The 24,672-nt window shown below is 41.4% G+C and overlaps 1 protein-coding gene across 1 annotated transcript in view; it reads left to right on the top strand.

Annotated features, from left to right (window-relative positions):
- Window positions 1–24,672, top strand: part of itga8 (integrin, alpha 8) — a 176,941-nt gene that overhangs the window by 115,246 nt on the left and 37,023 nt on the right. The window contains exons 22-24 of the mRNA XM_017684423.2: window positions 15,997–16,076; window positions 20,393–20,473; window positions 23,294–23,399. Coding sequence (XP_017539912.1) covers window positions 15,997–16,076; window positions 20,393–20,473; window positions 23,294–23,399 — 267 coding nt within the window. The remainder of the gene's footprint in view (window positions 1–15,996; window positions 16,077–20,392; window positions 20,474–23,293; window positions 23,400–24,672) is intronic.

Genomic DNA, 24,672 nt, shown 5'->3' with positions numbered 1-24,672 from the left:
TCAGATGACAGACATAAACACAGCAGTTACTTAGAAAAACCAGCGTAAAACAGTGTAAACACAGTGTAGCAGCAATGTTCCAGATAGTGCAAGTAGAGCATCAAAAGAGTTGTGTGTGTGGAGTATGTGTGTGAGGGGGTGTGGGGGTTAGTTCAGTCCTTGTGAGTTTGAAAACCTGATTGCTTGAGGAATAAAGCTGTTGCAGAGTCTAGCAGTGGTGGCACGGATGCTCCGGTACCTTCTGCCAGACGGCAGCAGTGAAAAAACTGAGTGTGAGGGATGGATGGGGTCGTCCACAGTGCTAGTGGCTTTCCAGATACAATGTGTGGTGTAGATGTCCATGATGGAGGGGAGAGAGACACTGATGATCTTCTCAGCTGTCCTCACTATACACTGTAGGGTCTTGCAGTGAGGATGGGAGGGGGGAGATGAGCCTTCTTCAGTCTCCACAGGAAGTAAAGGCGCTGATGGGCTCTCTTGGAGTTGGTGTTGAGGGACCAGGTGAGGTTGTCTGTGATGTGGACACAGAGGAACTTGGTGCTCCTGACGATTTCCACAGCAGAGCCATGATTGAGTCGAAGCCATGAGATCCTAATGTGTAATCACAACTTAGTAAGGCCTTTAAAATAGATTAGTAAGTCTTGAGCACAGCTTAATAAGGTACAATCTTGTTTTCATGCCTAACTAAGTCATGGTCACAACTTAATTATCTTGTTCCCAAGCCTTACTAAGTCATGGTCGTGCATTAGGATGTCACTCCCATGCTTTACTAAATTGTGGCCATGAGATCCTAATGTGTGGCCACAACTAAGTAAGGCAAGGGAAGGAGATAATTAAGCCTTGAGCACAGCTTAATAAGGCGTGGTCTCGTTCCTATGCCTTACTAAGTCATGACCATGTATTAGGATCTTGTTGCCACACCTTACTAAGTCAAGGCCTTGCGATCCTAATGTGTGGCCACAAGTTAGTAAGGCGTAGGAATGAGATCAGGCGTACATTTGCCTAGCTTCAGTGAACAATATGACATAATCGCGGCAAAAATGAACAGACGTTGCACGGAGGCTTCGTGAACTTCATGGACTGTCATGCATCCTACAAGCTCTGAGATACACTTGGACTCCATCTCCCAGAATCCTCAGAGAGATCACATGATTCTTGACCTGCCCTAATGCTCCAATCAGCACAGTCACCAGAATACTAACTCTGTACACCTGTCTTGTTGTCATATGACCTATGTAGTTTAGTATATAAGCCCGGGCTTTAGCCTAGACTAGTTGTGAGGTATTGTATCTTTCTTGATCTACTGAGCGTTTTTCTTCTGTGTATATTATTTTTCCTGTGTATGACCATATTTTGCCTGTTTTTTGACTCTGTCTTTTGCCTGACCCTTTTTGGACTTACTGCTTTCTATTATGTTTGTCTTTTTGTGTTGGACGTCATTTTTGGATTTGACCTACGCCTGTTTATTGACCCCAAACCTGGATTGTGATCCTAACAGTAAAGCCTCTTTTTCTCCTTTTAACCGCAAGCATCTGATTCCATCTGGCACGTTACATGGATGAGGACGCCACGTGACAAATCCTGTGATTAGTCAGTAAAAAGGCGTGCCATGAAACAAAGATGGACGACTTCGAGAAGCTTAGTTTTGTAAAAATTCACGCTGAGCACTTTGACAAACACACCAATATTTCACTGGGAAACACATATTTGTTAAATAAACAGTGAAAACCTCCTAAATGTAAAATGATAGGTAGTACTAACTTGGTAGTACTAACTTATAATAAGCACCAAAACATATAGGTTATCTTATATTTAGGTTTACAAAAGGACGAGGCTGAGTTTGGCTTTGCACTCGCCAGCTTCTTGTTCAAATTTTCCACCTTAAATGGTGGCGGCATTCTGGACACGCACATCGCCATAGTTAGAACTAGGGGTGGGAAACTTTAGACACCTCACGATTCAATTTGATTACGATTCAAAGGGCTGCAATGCGATTATAAAACAATTATCGATGCGTCTTGATGCATTTTTTTTTTACCTTTTTGGTAGTTTTAAAGCAAAGTATTTGTAATGATCCATTTTCCCGTTCCACCTTAAAAGGTGCAGCAGTTACATTCGGCACCTCAGGCAGAATTTAAGGTGGAACGTTCTGGAGAATAAGAAACGACTTCAAAGCTTCGTAAACCAGTCGAACGTTGAGAGACATTTTACAAGAAACTGTTCTAGTTTTGAGAAAGTTTTCTGGCGGAAATGGGAGGAAAACGGCTAACTTACAGCTAAAACTTAAAGCTTTCGTTAATAGTTTTATCCCATACTAGGATATTAACACATACTGGACATTAAATGTTGTGACGCCCAAGGTGGTTTTACTTAGTTGAAAGGACAAAATGGCTCTTCTTAACATTTGGGTTGTGACTCCTGGCCTAACCTGGCTTTTAATGCAGAGGGAGCTGGTCAGATTTTTCACTCAACCATGTGTGTTTTTGTTATGTGCTGCCACAGACTGTCCAAGCACTGAACTTAACTACTTCCAAGTTCCGCCTTTTATGTTCCATCAACATTGTTATAAATTAAATATTTAGAAATTCAATTTTTGACATTTGTGAAGTGATTCAGAATCGTTCACATCCACTTCACGATGCATCTAAGAATCAGGTTTTTCCCGCAACCCTAGTTAAAACTGTGATAGAATTGTTTTCCATCCATCCATCCATCCATCCATTTTCCAAGCCGCTTCTCCGTCAGGGTCGCGGGGGGGTGCTGGAGCCTATCCCAGCAGTCTTCGGGCAAAAGGCACGATACACCCTGTACAGGTCGCCAGTCCATCACAGGGCAGACACACAGACACAGACAGTCACTCACACACTCACACCTAGGGGCAATTTAGCATGTCCAATTGGCCTGACTGCATGTCTTTGGACTGTGGGAGGAAACCGGAGAACCCGGAGGAAACCCACGCAGACACGGGGAGAACATGCAAACTCCACACAGAGAGGACCCCGGTCACCCGGCCGGGGAATCGAACCCAGGCCCTCCTCGCTGTGAGGCGACAGCGCTACCCACCACGCCACCGTGCCGCCACAATTGGAAAACAGAATTGTTTTCCACTAGTCATAAAATGTCAAAGCATCAACTGCATTAGTGGAGCAGCTGCGAGAAGCGACACAAAACCACAGAAAGTATGCAAGGCAAGCTCACAGAGACACTTTGGCTTCGCACAACCCTCAAGAATTTCGATTCGCAAGAAGTATGTTGAAGCCTGAACAAAGCCGACTAGATCCTCACCACCCTCATAGAAGTACTGCTTGCAATACTGTACCTGTTGTGTTATGTCTGTTCATAGCCCAGTGCAAACACAGGGACGTGGTGATGGTGTGTCGTGCAGTCCAGATCAGGCATCTGCTGAATGCTTTTAGCCTCAGAGAGTGGGACAGGGGTCTACCACTCTTACCAGTGTGTGATTGATGGGTGTTTTAGCCTTTTGGACTGGAACGAGGCGGAGCCCCTGTCTTCAAGGCCCACTTCAGAGACAGAGAGGGAGGGGGGCAGGTCAATTAAGTTTACGAGGGGAGGAAAAGAGGGAGAAGTTGTGATGGAAGTGTTTGGGAAAGTGCACTTAGGAAAAATTGGGGAAGTTTCTGTTTTGTTCTGTCCTCTTTCTGAAGCGAGGGATATGCAGAGGGAGAGACAAAGGGATGAAAGAAGAGGCCTGAGGTGAAGAAAAGGAAATCAGTGCTTGTGAGATGGGTGAAAGGCTTTGTTCAGACTGCAGGGCAAATCGTATTTGTGTCTCGATCAAGAGTTGAGTTTTCAAGGAGCAGCTGACCCAGTCTGATTCGTATGGTCAGACTACAGTCACATTGGCTCACATGTTTATGTTGGTTGCTATAGTAATGATGCCTCTGTGGATTTGCTGGCCAGGTATGGGCAAAACATAGCTACTGGAATGATCTAGGATACAGTTTTGTTTTTTTCAGTAAGATGTTCAAAACCAGGAATCCATGGCAATCCAAAGCAATAGACAGAATTCATCTGTGGCAGGGTCAATGTGTTTACTGTTGAGGTCCTGGAATATGGTGCTTTTAATGTGTTTTGTGAGCTCAGTCTCATTGACCATGAATGCCGTTGTTAAACAGAAGGAGCAATGCTTTAAGGTAGGAGACACTCACAAAAGATACTCTTCACCCAACACTGTGTCAGTGAGCTCCTGCAGTGGGCTTACAGCTTAATTCACTAACTAAATCAGCAGTAGCTACATTTACATGCAGCCTAATAGCTTGTTAATAATCTAATAGCTCAATCGGAATAGAATAAGTCCATGTAAACACCTCAATTGGAATAGACTAGTCTGATTGAGGCCATTCAGAATACAATCCGAATAAATGAGGTGGGTAATCCTGTAAATAATCCATTAAAGATAAGAATAATAGCCGTATAAATGCCTGTATCCGATTACATTCCCTATCGGAAAGTTTAAGTCCTTTCTGCATGGGTGTCGCGTCACAGCGAAAGTTTATATCGTTCCACATGGTGGAGAAGTAACTGGTCTGCAGCAGACACAAAGTTTATGCTCTGATCTTTAAAAGACAGCGGTGGAACGGACGTCCAGCTTATGTGTCTCAGAACACAATGTCTTCGTCTCTGTCTTCTTTAATAAGTACATGTGAAGTATCTTTTCCTGAGTCTGACATTGTTTAAGTAATTAAAACACAAGCACAGCTCACTGCTGCTCATCTCACTCTGACTGGATCCCTTGTGATGCTTGTTGTCATGGTAATGTTTACACTAAGTGGTTCTGATATGGTTCTATGGTGGTCCTATGTATGCGCGTAACTTTGGATCGGATTACTTTTAGTGTGCTTGTGAGATTTTCCATCAGATTGTTGAGTAAAGTGAGTATAAACACCTCAGTTAAAAATCTGTAGTCGGAAGGGATTCAATCGGATTGGAAAAAGTCTTGGCAAGTTCTGGCCAAGTAGGTACCAGCTGCCGAGACTTCTTATCTAAACCCAAAACCTGGCTCATAGCTGTCTCTTGCTCCAAAACTCAGAGCTAGTACTTCATTTTTTGCCTGGAACCCCAACTGGTTGGGGATTCAGTAATGAACTGATGAGTGTGTAGGCCAAGCTCAGCCTGTGCTCAAGCCAAGTCACGTCTTCTGTTCCAGCTGAAGGAAAGCGCAACACGCTCTTCTTGCTTTCACCAACCGTGCAGTCAACCCTGGATCTTTGACACCATTTTCTATTAAAGTAGCAAATGATTATGAAAATTTATTGTTAAAATAGCAAAGGATATTTTCACACTTTGTGCTAATCTGTCATTTTCAGACATCTCTTATTTCTTTGTGACAAAAAACATCACCATACATTTTGCTCATGCATAGGAAAAAACACAGATCTTTCTGACTCTCGTCTCTCTCTGTCTCACACACACACCAACACAATTGCTGAGATTATTGCATGTTTAGGTTAAAATACAGCTAGTATATCATTACAACTAGGAACACTGTAAAAAATGCAGTGTTTAAAACCAAAAACTAACTGGGTTAACTTAAAATTTCAATAATATTAATAATTTTAAGTTAACAGAACAATAATTTGTGTTTTGCACATGTTAACTTTTAACATCTGACTGGTCAAGCTGAGTCATATTTCCAGAAATCTGAATCAATTGTAGCTTGAATCTGACTGGAAAAAAGTTTTCGTGAAGCTTTGTGCCGTTCACACTGCAGAAAATCTGTCCTGCTCTAATTGAATATGCCGAAAGGAGGAATGAGAAATGCATCCATTGGAATTACGGCTGATGATCATATGTATAAATGTTTTTAAGCATTTACAAAACTATGATTATGCACCAAAGCCCATTAAAGCACATTGATTTTGGACTCGCTCAGGAGCGCCCTCTAGTTTTTGACCAGTACATAAAACATTACTGAGTGGCAACTCTCCTCACTACACATTTTCTGATATTATGAATAAATGTCACTATTGGGCATGATTTCCCATTATGCCAATAAAACATGTCGGAAGAAAACCTCGTATCTCCAAAATGGGAACTTTACAAGAGAAGGAAAAAACCTACTTTACTTTTAATGTAAGTCAATGGAACCAGACGTTTTTCCATGTCATTTTGGGTCATTTCTTTTAGTTAATTCGTCATTAAATGTGCACCCAATAAAAGGTCACAAGTATTTTCAAATTATTAAAAAAAAATGAAAAATGTCAAAAAATGCAGATACGAGTTTTTCAGCGATATTTGATTTAATTTGGGAAAGAAAGAGATAGAGAGAGATAAAAAAAGGATGGATGGGAGCGTCTAGTGTGTTCATGAGAAAGTTTAGGCTGACATGTTAACAGGTTCCAGATTGGTGCTCGTCATTGCCATGGATACCGCCTGCTTTGCTGGAGCCTCCAGGGTTAAACCCACATGTGTCAAATTAACGTGGCACCAGCGACATGGCCACATATCCCCTGCCCCACACACATTTACATCCACATTATTCTCCTTCACGTCATAGCACCACTGCGGTAACCACATGGGAAGCACATGGGGGCTGTGATCTGACCAAACACTCCTGAAACAAAGAAACAGCCATCCCCCCTCCACCCCCTTTCCCCACGACAAGGTTCTCTCTGTCTCCAGGGACTCTACCCCTCAAGAACGGTACTTTTCACAGTCATTTTGCCTCAGTTCTTCTAAATCTGTCTGGCCCACAGGCCACATTTGACCACTTGACCTTTTAGGAGAACGCTGTGCTTCTCAGGAATGTGTCTCAGCCTGGTTCCTGGCAAAAGAACAGTTTTGAGTCATTCTATGAAAACGTCCATTTTTGTGGGCCTAGCGTTTACAGATATGCTGCTGTAGTGGATTCAGCATAGTGCTTCCATAGCTACACTTGAAACAATTTATTTTTATTTTGAAATAAAACAAGTTATTTTAACAATTATGCCTTTTTGAGCCTCAATTTAGCAATATTAGTTTTTAAATCAATTATATAGACTTCCAAGTGCGACAGAAGAGCTCATCCCCACAGTCATGTGTAAAGGCTGAGGCCATATTGTGAGATAAAAACGTTTTTCTGCTATTTTAAAACTGTAATAATCTGTACATGAATATGGAATTTACGATTAAAATAACATAAAGAAAACAAGTGCCAAATACATATAAAATATATAATGAAAGTTCCCCAGGAGTCGTGTCACTGGTGTTACTGTGTAACAAAAAACTCTTATTTTGAAATAAAAATCACACCAATGACATCACTTGACTTCCTTTTACCTGTTTTCTGAAGATCTATGAAGAAAAGCTCATGGTCAGTCCACTGCGTCTTTTCAGTTATCAGAGATTTTCTCATTTAACTCATGATTTTATATGAAGCTTTTAGCTGAAGTCACTGGTGTGACCGACTTTATTCTTAGGTAATTGTGAAAAAATAGAACACAGATGGATTAAATGACATGTTTTAGTGGATATTCCATTATTGACAACATGTGGTTACCCGCAGGACACTGTTGACTGGATGTTTTTGGTTGGTGGACTGTTCTCAGTCCAGCAGTGACACTGAGGTGTTTAAAAACTCCAGCAGCACTGCTGTGTCTGATCTACTCTGACAAGCACAACACACACTAACACACCACCACCACGTCAAATAGTACCTGCTCTGTGAGGGTCCATGGGGCTCCTGACCACTGAAGAACAGGGTAAAAGGGGGTAACAGAGTATCAGAGAAACAGCTGGACTACAGTCTGTAACTGTAGAACTACAAAGTGCAGCTATACAGTAAGTGGAGCTGATAAAATGGACAATGAGCGTAGAAACAAGGGGGTGGTCAGAATGTTATGTCTGATCGGTGCATGATGTTACCGTCATGTAGAGACGTTCACAACAGTGAAACACCTCTCTCTGCAAAGTTTCCAAGACTTTTGGGTAACTTGGTGTTCTTCCAGAAATTTCCCTGCATTGTGCGAATACTTTTCCACACACTTGAATTCCGATAGTCCATAAATTTTCAACAAGAAACTGTTATATATAATTGTTTATAATATCAAGAGATCTGCTCATGGCCAGAGAACGACAGGTCAAATGAGTGTTTTTGTCTCACGTCCAGCTGTGTGTTTGGATCCAGAGCGGTGAAGGGAGCACTGCAAAACTGTCAAATGCTGCTGCTGATCTGGAGAGAAACTTCAGACTTCATTTCTTCTCTTATTGACACAAAACCAAATCTATGAAGAAGTTATTTTAAGCCTTTAAATTCCAAGGGCCTGTATACAGTACTGTGCAAAATCAGAGACCCTTCATTTGTTTCTATTCCAGTTAAAGCAGCCATTAAGTGCAAGTTATTGATTTTTCAGCAACTGGAAAAAGCAGCAAATATGTTTTTAAGAGGAAATTACACAGAAGCTTCAACAAGTAATCTACGTAGGATGCTGCTCATATGGCTACATGACCCCTACATAAGGTTGTCATTGCAACTGACATAACCCTACATTACTGTTTATAATAGCTTATTATAACAGACGTCATTTCTCATAAAAGATAATTCAGGTGACTTTGATCAAAATTGACAAATGTAACCTTTAAAGCGAGTGACACTTATTAAAACAAACATTTAGAAACAGTTATGTCAGTTGTTAGGACAAGCTTTTGTAGGTGTCATGTGGCCTTATGAACAGCACCCTACAGTAAAGTGTAACTCAGTTTCCAGTGTTTTTGTGAAACTTGCTTTCAGTTTATTTGTCAACACCCCCAAAGTTCAGTCTTAGAAGTTGGTTGCATTTTCTTATCTCATGACCCAAGCAATCCGCAGCACATGCAGTGATGTTGAGGTCTGGACTCTGGGGGGGGGTCAGTCCATTGTTCTGAGAGCACCAGCATCTTCATTGTTTGATTTGCAAATCGCTGCTGTCAGAAGAAAACCTTGTATCTCCAATTTTCTTCTGTTCCAGTTTTTGGCATAATTTGAAAATATCTGTTGTTCTTTACATTGTGTGTAAATTTCATGATGATTGATACAAAAGAAACGGCCAAAAACAACTTTGAAAAAAGTCTGGTTCCATTGACTTACATTAAAAGTAAAGTAGGTTTTTTTCCTTCTCCTGTAAAGTTACCATTTTGGAGATACAAGGTTTTCTTCCAACAACAGCAAAATGTTCTCTTCTCACTGTGGAAGGATGGACACAATCTGAGATTGCTTTTCAGAAATAAAGCATAGGTTAGTTTTCTTCTACCTCTCAAAGATGAAAACTTATAGGAGTCCCGTTTTTTCTATATTGTGTCTCAAATTTTTTTACCTCCTTTTTTGCATTTTGTCTTTGACTTTCTCCTTCTGTATCCATCTGGATTATCTTACATCTAATAGCTTTGGCTTAACGGCCACTTTCTCTGGAAATGAAGTAAAAATAGGGTGGTCTCCGACTTTCGAACAGTGCTGTAAGCATGAGTCCGAAATCTGGATATATTGTCAGCCCCATTTGGGCTGGGGTCAGCTAGCAGACCTCAACTGTGGATTCAGTGCAGAAGATACAGCCTCTACTGAGACTGTATACTGTTAAGAAAGGTTCTGTGCAGGTACATTTTTCGTTCATCAAGGAACAAACAGTATAAATGTTCCCCCAAAAGTACAGCAGTGGTTTTAAGGTCCAATTGTGAACCTTAAATACGTTTTACAGGTGAGAAGTTCATATGTGTCCCTTTTCATATCATAATGTTTTGAAACAGAACATTAAAAAAAAAAAGCCTGGAGACGACACAGGGTGTGTGGAGTCAGTACAGCTTAGAAAATATCATTATGGTTCAAGTTATGTTGCCTGACTAAAGATACTGAGGGTCCTACCCCAGTGACGAGAGGGGTACTGCTTCAGTGACAGGTTTTCTGAGCGTGTACACTAACAGTAATGCGCATCCCTCTCTAGACTTCACGTAGAGGACACTGGGTTCACTCAGAACAGAGTCTAACCCTGTTTCACACTCAGACATATGGATTCCTTCTCCTCTCTGCTTGAGCTGCATGCTTGACTCTAAACAGCGTCTGTAAGGAAGACATGTGCTTCATATCTTCCCCAGCACCATTACACCCCCTTCCACTCTCAGCCTAACGTGTCATAAAGGAACCGTCGTGACTCATTTGTCCATAAACTAGACCTACACGCGTCCACAGCCATTGGAGTGAGGACTCGCTGGGGTATTTGTTTGAAGCAACACTGAAAAATGTTTGCTGTTGTTTGAATACAAGCCTAAAAGCCATGCAAACAACAGTGGATGCACACTAAGTACATAGACAAGTTTATTACAGTTTGAGGATGTAATAGCATTTGGATATGTCACTCTCTCAGTTCTACTGCCTCTTCAGTTGGTATATCCAGTCTCCTCTGAAGTCATACCACATGTATGGATGTCGTAAATAGTGCTACAGGCCATTCATTATTTTTTTCATGGTGCTATATATGCTTCAGGTGCCCCACAGCTTGAACACCACCCTTTTGTGAAGGCCAATGAAAAAACAGGATCAGAATCAGATTTGGTACATGTAAGTTGCAAGGAATTGGGCTTGACATGAGTCAAAAGAATTACAAATACAGTACAACATTCATTTATTTTTTTGTTTGTTTATTTGTATTTTAATCACTTCAATCCCTCACTTTCAAAACTTTCACATTAGCCTGCTAGTAAATTCCAATTAGTAGTATAAATAGTTTTGTTATTATTTGAACTTGATGAAAAGCTTTTCTTGCCCTTACAGTCATATTTTACTGAAATTAGAATATCTTCTCAAAAGTTCAGTCTTGGAAGTTGGTTGTATGTTCTGCTTCGCCCAATTAAGGTAATCACAAGCATTAAGTGATGTTGAGGTCTGGACTCTGGGGTGGTCAATTCTTTGTTCTGAGAACACCACCAGTAGCTTCTTTGATTTGTAAATCAAACACCTAAACATCCTTCCAGACCCCTTTCAGAGTGTTCACCTCACAGCGGATAGATGGACAGAAACATCTGTGGATTGTTTCAGATCTGACACAAAGGTGGAGCTTGATTTTGTCTCTCAAAGATGAAAGCTTTAAATACTGTTTATTTGATGGTGACTTTTAGTGTCCCAGATCTTGCATGGATGGAAGTGCAAAGTCCAGCCTGTCCATACAGAACATGACTGGCAGGTAAATGTAATTTATGACATCTGAAGTGCCATGAAAAACTGCCCTGTCCTGATTTCTTCTGTTTTTGCATATTTGTCACACTTGCTTCAGATCTTCAAAAACACTTAAGAAAAAAATACAATTTTTAAATTTCATGGAATCTTTACAGCAACATAAAGTAGGCCAAAAGGTCTCAACAAGCAGCGCACTGTACCACGATCAAAAGAAATTCTGGAAGAGATGGGAAGAAAATTATAGAAATATATCAGTCTGGGTTACAGAGCTGTACCTAAGGCTGTGGGATTCCAACAGTTCAGGCCTACCAAAATTCCTACCAAAGACCACAGCAATGACTCCAGAAATCCAGAGAATCCAGAAAGTGATAAAAGAATCCAGACAAACATCTGAAGAAATGCAGGCCTCGCTCACCTCAGATTATGTCAGCGTTCATGATTGTACGATTGGAACCAGACTGGGCAAAGATGATATCCATGGGAGAGTTGCAATACGAGAACCACTGCTAGCAAAGCGGGACATCAAGACTTGTCTCCCATTTGCCAAAGAACACCTTGAAGACCACCAAGCCTTTTAAATCAGTGTTCTGTGGGTCAAAATTGGAATTTTCCCATTACATCTGGCAAAAACTAACACAGCATTGCACACTAAGAGCATTATACCGATAGTGAAACATGGTGGTGGTAGTGTGATGGTTTAGGGATGCTTTGCTGCTTCATCGATGCTGCTCTCTACTAGAAAATCCTACAGGAGAATGTTCACCTCTGAATGAATCAAAATGAAAGATTTGAAGAATGACAGTCAAAATTATACTTGAACTCCATTGAGATGTTTCGGCAGGACCCTAAATGGGCAGTTCATGCTCAAAAGCCTTCAATGTGGGTGAATGAAAGCAATTCTGTAAAGATGAGTGGGCCAAAATTCTTCCACAGCGATTTGAAAAACTGTTGCTGCTCAATGTTATAAAGTATAGGGGACAATAACTTTTTCACACATGATACAGGTGTTGCAAAACTTTTTTCCTTCAATAAATAATGTGGCTACTCAAGATCTCCTTGCAAAAATAAAGGAAATCAGAACTCAGGCAAGCACTTTGTCATGGCACTGTAGCTAATTTATTATGTAAGTTGTTATAAATATTATAGTAAAGACTAATAAATGTAATAAGTTGACTTCTAAGAGACTTTTTTACAAAGTGGTGAAAGCATAACGCCTTCGATTGATGCAAGATTTGTCTGAAACAGTGACTTGTAGTTGTACGACTACCAGATGTTCATGAATCTCCGCTTAAATGTTGTAAATGATGCAAGTGAAGGTTATTAATGGGCAGAGACTGGCCCAAAGAATGCTCTCATTGTTGTCTTAAGATAGATATTCCCCTGCCTGTCTGGGAATGAATGTCACTAAAATAGAGCGCATTGTTTTAATATCTCCCACACTCCTCACGCTCGTCCCTCATTAGGGTGTTGTCGTCTCGCACAGACCGACTGTAGACGCCTTTGCCCAGAAGTTATTGGAAAAAGAGGTTGTCGATGGTGTGTTAATGACGCACAGCTGAGACACGTTAATCAGGTCTTTTGATTCTGTGAGGATTCATTTGTGAGGAAGCATCTACAGCTTTGTCCAACCCAGCCCTGTCTCTGAGGAACACTAACACTGTCATATACTGTTCTGTTTTCCATTTATTTCTCTCATAATTGAACAAAATCCTTTTCTCCTGATCTGTTTGCTCTGAGCTGCAATTTTTCGCTGCACCTCAGTTTCTCATTCAGTTTCACTCCATATAATGCACTTATTGGCATTACATAACTTTGTAGAACATCACTGAAACACTGTAAACGGTGGAAAAGCAGCTCATCTCACCTTTTTCTCCTTCGTCTCGCTCTAATAATGAAGCTGAGAGCTGGTCAGAGTTAATGATCTTCTCAGCGAAGCTCGTTCTGCTCGTTAGTTTGTGCTGATGATGCAGTGATTCAGTCACGTGACGTGACTGAGTAGGATGAGCTCATGAGGGTCATTTCAGGACGCCGGTTCGTTCACATTGATGACAGATTTGAATCACTTACCTAAACGAGTGTGAACCATCGAGTCAGAGAGATCTGATCTGAGCACAAAATCAGATTTGAGCAATGAGGCTTGTAATGTGTACGTAGCTTAAGTGATTCAAGTCTATCATTAATGTGAATGAACTGGCGTCCTGAAATGACCCGCATGTGCACATCCTACTCAGTAACGTCACGTGAATGAATCACTGCATCATCAGCACAAACTAACGAGTAGAACGAGCTTCACTGAGAAGATCATCAACTCTGATCAGCTCTCAGCTGCATTATTAGAGCGAGATGAAGGGCGAAAAGGTGAGATGAGCTGCTTTTCCACATGAATTCCGGTCTGGGCGTCACATTAAGGTCCCATGGCCACAAATGGGACACCGATCTAGGACCACATATGAAAGTGGCTCAGGTTGGATTTGAAAAGATCCGATTTGTGTCCACACAGCCCTGAAAACATCAGATCTGAGTCACATTAGGACAAAAATCGGATTCAACCTGGTAATGTGAACGTAGCCTTAAAAACACAACTAGACTAGTTTGAATGTTACCCATCGCATGTTGTAGAACAGCCCAAATTGAAAACTCTATTGAAAAATCAATTTCTTGGTGTATGACATGGAGCAACATTTATATTCTCTGTGTCTTTGGGATCCCCCAAAACCCTTGAACCACCCTCTTTTTAAACCCTGGGATGGGGTTATTAATAAAGTGGCCAAATCATACAAGAACTAAGGATCCTGTACCAATAAACTGCTTTTGGTGAGTCAATAAATTTCATTCTTGTGGAAAACCCAATTCAATTTAAGCATCTTTTACATTTTCCCACGTTAAACATGCTAATCTGTTTTGCGTTTCGTAAAGACGTTTGTGATTCAAATGTGGTCATCTCATCAGCATAATTGGACAATTACTGTCTCTGCGGAAATATATGATCCTAGTAAAGCCTGAACTTTGATGAAGTTCGCTTTTACATTGGCCCCACACAGTCACACAAACATGGTCCTCATTTTCAGTGCGGGACATTTGTGATGTACCAGCTCTCTGGCACTTTTCTCTCTTTTTCCCTCCACCGTAAGCGTGCGACCACAAAAAGAGAGGCTCCGCGGCTGGCTCTCTCTCTTTAGAGTTTAACAGCACTTGTTCCTCTCACCCCTCGGTTCTGAGGCAGGCTTTGTAGAGCCTGTTTTATGGGCGTTTTTGAATTAGAGTATAGCCCGTAGCCACAGAGCTGGCCTTCATTAGGCATCCCAGCAGCCATTATCATAGGCACACTAATGAACTGCAGCATATGGGCACAGTTAGGGAGAGAGATGGGGGGAGGGGTATATATATAGCTTTCTGAGCAAGTGAAATGTCATAGCTTTTAGGAAATTGCTTTGTTGTTGAGTTGATTCTGGAAGCAAATGTTTGTCCCAATACAGAAAGTAGTAAGGATGATTAAAATGCACCCAACCCCCAGCCTTATAAAACAGCACTGCTTTGTTAATTATGGTGAGATGGGGGGGCAGCCTTGGTATTGGGTGTTTAAGGGGGTTGTGGGGACTCTTATGTCACTTACAGATGTCATTTTAACCCATGAAAGTCAGAGCTAGTGCCAATGAAAGCAAAATCATGTTCTAATTGAAGCTGAGAAATAATGTCTCACAGCATCTCAGGTTTCAATCAGGTTTTGATTTTTTTCCAATTTTGAAGATATCCAATTTTCTCCCATTTTCAGTCAGTTCTCCTCCCAATTAGGTCCCCCATCACACCACCGAGATGTTACCCAGCACGGAGGGTGCAGCATGTGCTGGCCTTTTGGTGCACCTTTTCAAAACTGCCACTAAGTGCAACTTCTCTGGACAGCTCAACATGCTTGGAGGAGAACACTAACTGCTAGGTCTGTTGCACCAGTTAATAGAATCCCATGTTGGCTAGGATCACACAGAGTGATGTAGGAAGATGGAGGGCCATCCTACCCACCCAGAGAGAGTGAAGCCAGTTATGCTGGAGCCAAGCTTAAAATCTCCCCACAACCAAAAAACAAAATTCAAGTTTGTGTGGTTCAGTGTGCACCACTTGTTAAACAGAACTGACCACATAGTCTGTTCTCAAACCTCCCCCTGACTGTGATTGGTCCTCATGGTGTCACGTGGTTGCCTGCTCCACTGCATTGAGGCCCTTGCACGGTGGTTCTCAAAGTGGTCCTCAGGGAACCCCAGCCTTGCAACAGATCATTACAGAGCAGATATGTGGACCATCAGGGGGGACCTGTTTGAGAACCCCTGTTTTGTCGGTGCTCAGAGGTGCACTGGGTACTTCTTAGTGTGTTCAGTTTGATTTTGTTTTAGTTCTTTCATTGTTTGAACTCTACTACTGGTCTTGTGTGTATAGTCCTGCTTGGTGAAAAGAAAAGTTTGCCATTTTTGACAGTTTAGATGAGCAGACTTGAGACATTGAGACAGAACATCCCTGATAGCAAGAGAATAGTAGGCCACTGTTGGCCCACTGATGGCAAAGCCGGTGGTCCACTGGCATTTTGCTCAGCATTTTCTGGGGGCCCACCAGTGGTTAAGCAGATTTAACTTTAAAATTTAACTTATCATATGCAAGACAGTGATCTGGGTGGTCCAAGGGTGGACCAGCAGCGGCAAACAGTCTTTGGGGTGCTGACCTTATCAAGCCAATGGGCATATATGCTCACTGTCTGGGTTAAAAGTAAATGTAATAAATATTGTAATTATTTAATTGCATTTAAATAGTACAGCAAATACTGTACAGACAATAAATCCATCATTCTTTCTCCCTCCGTTTCTCTCTAGGTGTCCATTGGTTTGCGGTTCTCTGTGAGGCGTTTGGAGGAAGCTGATGCTCACATTGGCTTTGAACTGCAGGTGCTCAGGTACAACAGCCTTTCATCCAGTTCCTACTACCATCATCATTTCAGAAACCTATCCGCTGTAGGTCCAGTTAGAGACTCTAGCTCATCTCTCGATACACAGTTAACATCTAGCCCTTTGTTTCTGAAGGAATTACTGCTTTCTTCCCAATTTTCTCCCCTGTTTAGTCATATCTAATTCCACCCACTAGTTAGGACTCCCTCAATCACATGAGACCATTTGTGGTAGGAGAGCAAAGGCTAGCACAGGCTTCCTCAGAGTCCTGTTAAGCGCCACCATATCTTTTCGAAATGCCACTGAACCGCCAGATCTGTTACGTCAGCAGGCATCCTACCCACCCAGAGGGAACAAGATCAGTTGTGCTCTCTTGGGCTGTAGCATCGCCAGGGACTGAGCTCATGATCTCCTGATGAGAGGGCCAATGCATAGATGGTTGCGCCACTCAGGAACTCCAACACCTTGACTTAATAATCTTAATAATGTTTGAGTTTCACTGTTACTTTTCAGTTTAGAAGATTTTGTGAACATAAGACAGTATCAGCGTGTTTTGCTTGGTCTGGTAGGCTGAGTTTGGCCTAAATAATGATTTGGAACTGTTGTTAAAACACACTGAAACTCTTTTGGCCCAAAGGTGGATTAAAGTCCTGAACGGTTTAAGGAGAAGAGTCTGGCTTCAGACATGCACTCTCAGCTTGACGTGCACCTCCAGCCTGTTAATGACATCAGTGCTGCTCTCAGTGCTTTTGCCGGTTTCATGAGGAAAAAGGGCAAACCACGAACTGCCGGGGGAAAAGAGTTACACTGAACATATATTAACATTGTCATACTGATAAGAAGGTAATTAAATATGGAAACTTTCAAGATAAAACCTATCACGAATGTTGGGTTTATTTGCAGAAAAAAACAATAAATTATACCGAAACTCGAACAGAACCATTAGGAATAAAACCTGATGGTTTTGCTTCCAAACAGGAATTGGCTTGACCTGATTAAATGATTTGAATCATTTACACTTTGATATAAACTCATCAAGAAAACACAGATTAACATTTGCGACTACTGGACACTACGAGGAACCAGCAGACACTTGTAATGGGTTCTCTGAGCTTTTTTCACCAGGGCGGTACATTAAATGGAATTCTCCAGCTGAGTTTTGGGCGAAAAAAGGATTAAGTGATATCACTAAGCAGAAGCAGTCACAAGGTAACATGGCGTTGGGCCACTTCTGCCATTGTGGCAGAGAGAGCATCTTTACAGGAGAAGGAAAAAACATACTTTACTTTTAATGTAAGTCAATGGAATTGGACTTTTCTCCATGTCATTTTAGGCCATTTCTTTCAGTCCATTCATCATGAAATTACATACACACAGTGTAATTACAAACTGAAAAACAACAAAAATGGAGATAAGAGGTTTTGTTCTGACAGCAGCAGAATGCCTTCCTCAAATAAACCTGCTGAGACATTAAATGTTATCACAGTTTGGCAATGAAATAATTCCTTATTAACCATTAGAAGTTGCAGTTCTTGCTGGCTATACGAGACATAACAGAGACGTTCTGTCAGAAGTGCAGACTCTAGTCTTTAAACTGATAGTAGTGCTAACAGTAGAGGAGATATTTTACCCACACGTGTTCAGAGTCTTTGCTCTGTTGCCTGTCCTTGTCTGCGCTCTGAGGGGGGTTTTTAAGACTGTGTTATAATAACAATCTGTCCTGCATTGGTTCTTGTTCTTACACTCTGTAACCCACACACACACACACACACACACACACAGTCGGAGTGTTTATGAGAGGATGTTGGTTTAGTGTTTGTGTGGCTCTTGGAGGAGGCTGGCAGTGTGCTAAGCTTGAGGGGGGTGTCTCCCTAAGGGTCTAATCACAGACCCCAAACACTGCTCCACTGCACAGAGCAAGGCTGGGTTACACAGTGGGGAGTGGTGTGTGTGTGTGTGTGTGTGTGTGTGTGTGCGTGTGCGTGTGTGTGTGTGTATTTGTGTGTGTGTGGGTGTCTAGATAATGGAAAGTTCTCCAGGTGGCTTATGTTAGCTAAATGTCTTCTCCCTATGATTTTTTTTACCTTGAAAAGAAACAAATGAGAGAGAGAGAGAGAGAGTCAGAAAGAGAAAGAGACATGGAGAGAGACAGGCAGAAAAAGATACAGAGAATGAAAAAAGTAAAGAAAGATACACTATATTTCCAAAAGTATTCCCTCACCCATCCAAATCACTGAATTCAGGTGTTCCAATCACTTCCATGTCCACAGGTGTATAAAACCAAGCACCTAGGCCTGCAGACTGCTTCTACAGACATTAGTGAAAGAATGGGTCACAGTCGTGAAATTTCCTCACTACTAAAAATTCCACAGTCATCTGTCAGTGGGATTATAACAAAGTGGAAGCGATTAGGAACGACAGCAACTCAGCCACGAAGTGGTCGGCTGCGTAAAACGATGGAGCGTGGTCAACAGATGCTGAGGCGCATGGTGCGCAGAGGTCGCCAACTTTCTGCAGAGTCAATCGCTACAGACCTCCAAACTTCATGTGGCCTTCAGATCAGCTCAAGAACTGCATAGAGAGCTTCATGGAATGGGTGTCCATGGCCGTGCATGGATGAGCAAGTTTGGTGTGGAAGTACTGACCTCAACCCGATAGAACACCTTTGGGATGAATTAGAGTGGAGACTGTGAGCCAGGCCTTCTCGTCCAACATCAGTGTCTGACCTCACAAATGTGCTTCTGGAAGGACGGTCAGAAATTCCCATAAACACACTCCTAAACCTTGTGGAAAGCCTTCCTAGAAGAGTTGAAGCTGTTATAGCTGCAAAGGGTGGGCCGACATCATATTAAACCCTATGGATTAAGAATGGGATGTCACTCAATTTCATATGTGCGTGAAGGCAGATGAGCGAATACTTTTGGTAATATAGTGTAGATATGGGTCATTGTACAGAAACGTCCCCTTTTTTTACACTAAAGAGAGTGGGGACACCTAGCTTACGAAATGTTTTTATTAGCCTGTCAAACATTCAATAATTGATTGCGGTTAATTGGATTAGCCTGTGTAGTTAATCACAATGAATCTCATTCTTTTGTCTAATCAAAGTTGAGCCTAAAGAACGGTATTGTTTTTTGTTTTTGGAGCAGGTGAGCTTTAGGGTGGAACTACGGATAGTTGGAAGGGTCAAACTAGAAAAAAGCGTTAAAAGTTGGTTAATTGTTTAGCACATTAACATGTTATAAGATACTAGCTTTGACAGCACTGGTCTATAAGTTTCAGATAAAATTGTGTTTTGATAGGGAGAGAGAGAGTTGAGTGAGTGTGTGTGTGTGTGTGTGTGGTTCAGTTGGGATACTGCGGTTTTCCCAGCACAATGACTGGCGAGACAGTTGACATGAAGAACTATGGCACATTGACAGTTTTTCCTGAAAACTCCATTGTTCCTCACACAGCCCACACCCATGCACCCTGCATGCATCCTCTCCCTGTCTCTGACACAGTGTCTTACACATTAAAAGTTTCATGGACATCTGTAGGTCAGTAACTTTGAGTCAGGAGATACACTGCCTTCATCATTATAACCATATTATATACACTCCCTGGCCACTTTATTCGAAATGCCTGTCACCACCTTCCACCTTGCTGGTGTACAGTTAGAAACTGTAGCTCAGTTGTTGATGCACATGTTGATAGGTAACCTTTGACCCTCATTCTCTCTGGGCGGGTCAAATGGTCCTCTTTTTAACCAGTGACCTGTCTCCTCCTTTATAACATCTCTGGTATATTTGACCTCGTTCTCTCTGGGCGGGTTGAATGGTCCTCTTTTTAACCAGTGACCTGTCTCCTCCTTTATAAGGTCGCTGATATATTTGACCTTGTTCTCTCTGGGCAGTCAAATGGTCCTCTTTTTAACCATTGACCTGTCTCCTCCTTTATAACGTCTCTGGTATATTTTACGTCATTCTCTCTGGGTCATCACTCAGGACATTGCTGGCCAACGCAGGCTTCTGGTAACTGACATAGAATTGACAGTTATAATTCACCTCCAAGAGTTTGAAAATATGACTTGCTTCACGTCTAGGAGGAAGCGCATGTTAGCCTTCTCACTCCCAGCATCATGTGATATAAGCCTAGTTAGCTAGAGGGGTGTTGTGTTCACTTTTCTCAGAAATCGTCATATACTTTTATAACAAAACACAGCATTTTCTGTACCTAAAGACATTATTGGCATAAACTTTTTCCAATAACATATTTTAACCGTTGTCATACAGTAGAAATATGAATACTAGCTTGTATACATGTTTTTGTTGTTGTTCTACAGCTCCAATAAAGACAATTCGAAGAGTAACCCTGTGAATTTGACTTTGAGCATTGTTGCAAGAGCAGACGTGGATATCAGAGGGTGAGTAGACGTTATTCTTTTTGCTACTTCTCTCTCTCCCTGCTTCCCTCTCTTTATCATCACTGTAATAAGAAATCCTCCTATCCCAGATACAGGAGTTTTATAAGAGCAGGAGGAAAAACGTCCTTAACACAGCACCTGTTCATGCAATGTAAAAACCTATTAAACTGTTGTTCAGATATGTCTTACTGCTTCCATCAAACTGGTCCAAAATCAAAACTGAAGATGATACAGATGTGTAACTGCGTAGGCTGTACGTCTGTAATCCACCTGTAACAGTGACTCAGTCATTAGTAGTTAAATTGTTCACAAGTAACTACACAGTTATTAGAGACACTTAAAATAAAGTGGGACCCAGTAAAGATTAAATGCTGATAGCTTTAAATAAACTGTATCTTAACCTGTAGCTTGTTTGCTAACAGTATTTAATCCCACTGGAGAAATTGTAGTGCCATTTAGGCCAGAGTGAAATAAACCGACAGTTGCAGTACAACTTAATTATAAATAATAAAAGTAATAAGTCAAGATGGAAAGGTGCAATGATGGTAAGACATATGATGGAAAAAACTGTCCCAAACAGGGACAAAATAAATAAATCTTTCTTTTTTGTGTGAATTTAAGGGTGTAGTGTTTGGACTTCCTCAGAACTGTTTTCCAGTTTCCGCTCATACACAGTTATTTTTGAGAGCCAGTGATGAACTATATGCTGGTGGCCAATATGGAGAAAAACAGGAAAAACTGAAAAATACATCACACTGACAACAGAAGCTTCATTAAAACAGTGTTCATTCAGTAGAGATGAATAAAGGGTTGCCCAGCTTTTTAAAGCCGATGCCCAGCTTTTCCAAATGGATTCAATAAATATTGGTTTCTCACTTTTCTGATTATCTATGATTAAGAACTGACCACATTTTGGAGGAATGTCATTTGGGTATATACAGTCGTATGCAAAAGTTTGGGCACATGTATTGGTGATTTAATTAGTGAAAATAAGTTGTTTTCTACAGAGAACACACCTCTGCACAATTTAATGCAATATTTATTGGCTGAATTTAACATTCACATTGGGGGAAAAATATACTATATTGCCAATAGTATTCACTCAGCCATCCAAATCACTGAATTCAGGTGTTCCAATCACTTCCATGGCCACAGGTGTATAAAACCAAGCACCTAGGCCTGCAGACTGCTTCTACAGACATTAGTGAAAGAATGGGTCGCTCTCAGGAGCTCAGAGAACTCCAGCGTGGTACCGTGATCGGACGCCACCTGTGCAACAAGTCCAGTTGTGAAATTTCTTCACTACTAAATATTCCACAGTCAACTGTAAGTGGGATTATAACAAAGTGGAAGTGATTGGGAACGACAGCAACTCAGCCACGAAGTGGTCGGCCACGTAAAGTGTCAGAGCGGGGTCAGAGGATGCTGAGGGGCATAGTGCACAGAGGTCGGCAACTTTCGGCAGAGTCAATCATTACAGACCACCAAACTTCATGTGGCCTTCAGATTAGCTCAAGAACAGCGTAGAGAGCTTCATGGAATGGGTTTCCATGGTCAAGCAGCTGCATCCAAGCCTTACATCAACAAGCTCAATGCAAAGCGTGGAATGCAGTGGTGTAAAGCGCCGTCAGGACTCTAGAGCAGTGGAGACGTGTTCTCTGGAGTGACCAATCACGCTTCTCCCTATGGCAATCCGATGGACAAGTCTGGGTTTTGAGTATTATTTGCACTTTTGTGCTCTTGAGTGTGTGTAGATAATAAGAAAACTTCATCTTCATCTTCATCAAAACTGCAAAAGTGGGTTTTAAGGAGGAATTTCCTCTTCAGAAAGGTTTGTGAATGAGGCTGATAGTTTTTTTGTTGATGCTGGTGATTTGGTTTCATGGGCATTGCTCTTTTTATAAATTTATGAGGGGTCTCACTTTATATTGTCTCTAATAACTGTGTAGTTACACATGAATAACATGTAATAACACTGTAACTACTAAGGATTTAGTCATTGTTGCAGAATGATTACAGCTGTATAGTCTATGTAATTACACATGTGTATCTTTCCAATACACTACAGATCAGTCTTTTCCAGCAGTTAAAGGAAGTGTTTTACATATTTGCTTGCGTTTTACATAATTACCGTGAAGTAACTGTGTTGTAACAAGGTAAACTGATCATATTACATTGATTAATACTATTCTGTTACTTATTATTCTAATAATTATTCTGTAATTACACCTATATAACAACTGCATGGGAACTTTTATGTAGTGTTAAAGTCACACCTATATTAAATAGGCAGTTCCTGTGTAGTTGTTATGTAGTTACTGTGTAATAATGCAGTGGTAATATAGACATTGCTTTGTGGGAATTGCAACACATTTAATGTTATAAAAGTCACATGTTAATATAAGGGGATGTTCTGTCACATATACATAAAGCATGGTTTAAAGCTGAAACTGGTTACAGTGTCACAGCACTATCAGCATAAATGCTGGCTAAATGTTAGGAAAGCTGGCAGATACAGTGTAAGTAACATCTTAATGTAAGTTATTACATAATTCTTAATTACAATATTACAATTGTTACTACTATTGTGTAATTTCATGAGCGAGAATAGGCTGCTACAGCTATTATGACACACTTGTGTAATTACATAAGGTGTACGTCTGCAAATCCATCTGCAGTGACTAAATCCTTAGTAGTTACATTGTTGTTGCATATGTTATTCACATGTAACTACATAGTTATTAGAGACACATAATATAAAGTGGGACCAAATGAAGTTACTTATATGAATGACCTTTTCTCTCTCTTTCTTTCTTTCAGTGTCTCTCTACCAGCTCAAGTGGTTCTTCCGTTCCCTCGCTGGGAGCCTAAAGAGAAACCGGTCAGAGAAGACGACATCGGCCCTCAGGTCCAGCATATCTATGAGGTACCTCACACACACACACAGAGGTGGTTTAGTGAGTCTAGGCCAAAGACAGGAATGGGGCCGACTGGATGTGCACTTTTAAACTAGTTGAGCCAAATTATGTAGCATTATGACTGAAAAACAAAGTTAGCTTTGGTAGAATAGCGCCAAACCTTTTACTGTCCTTCCTCTTTTGTCGTTTCTCAGGGGCACTTCCATAATTTTATTTCGTTTTCCTTCTCGACACCTGGTAAATCACACAAGAATTTCCCTATTGATTATCTCACATGATATATGAATCCTGTATCTTTATGCATTTGTCAACACGCAACAACATGGAGTAGTTCATTATATCCATGACAGGGATGTGAGGCCGCATTGAAATAACTGAAACGCATTGCTACAATTGCAAATAGTAGCTGTCTTTGAAATGTGTACATACACTATATTGCCAAAAGTATTCGCCTTCCACAAGAAGTGTGTAAGAGTGTGTTTATGGGACTTTTTGACCATTCTTCCAGAAGCACATTTCTGAGGTCAGACACTGATGTTGGATGAGAAGGCCTGGCTTGCAGGTCTCCGCTCTAATTCATCCCAAAGGTGTTCTATAGGGTTGAGGTCAGGACTCTGTGCAGGCCAGTCAAGTTCTTCCACACCAAACTCACTCATCCATGTCTTTATGGACCTTGCTTTGTACAAGGGGCTGTCCACAAACTGTTCCCACAAACTTGGGAGCATGAAATTGTCCAAAATCTCTTCCGCTGAAGCATTAAGAGTTCCTTTCACTGGAACTGAGGGGCCGAGCCCAACTCCTGAAAAATAACCCCACACCATAATCCCCCCTCCACCAAACTTTACACTTTGCACAATGTAGTCAGACAAGTACCGTTCTCCTGGCAACTGCCAAACTCAGACTCGTCAATCAGATTTCCAGACAGAGAAGCATGATTCGTCACTTCAGAGAACACGTCTCCACTGCTCTAGAGTCCAGTGGTGGCGCTTTACACTACTGCATTCCACGCTTTGCATTGCGCTTGGTGATGTAAAGCTTGGATGCAGCTGCTCCGGCCATGGAAAGCCATTCCATGAAGCTGTCTATGCTGTACTTGAGCTAACAGCTCAAGCATCCGCTGACCCTGCTCTGTCATTTTTACGTGGCCTGCTACTTCGTGGCGGAGTTGCTGTCGTTCCCAATCGCTTGCTCTTTGTTATACTACCACTGACAGTTGACTGTGGAATATTTAGTAGTGAGGAAATTTCATGACTGGGCTTCTTGCACAGGTGGCGTCCGATC

This window comes from Pygocentrus nattereri, chromosome 24, assembly GCF_015220715.1.
Source record: "Pygocentrus nattereri isolate fPygNat1 chromosome 24, fPygNat1.pri, whole genome shotgun sequence".
Lineage (NCBI taxonomy): Eukaryota > Metazoa > Chordata > Actinopteri > Characiformes > Serrasalmidae > Pygocentrus > Pygocentrus nattereri.
Note: the sequence above shows the minus strand (reverse complement) of the source record. Positions and strands in the feature narration are given on the sequence as shown.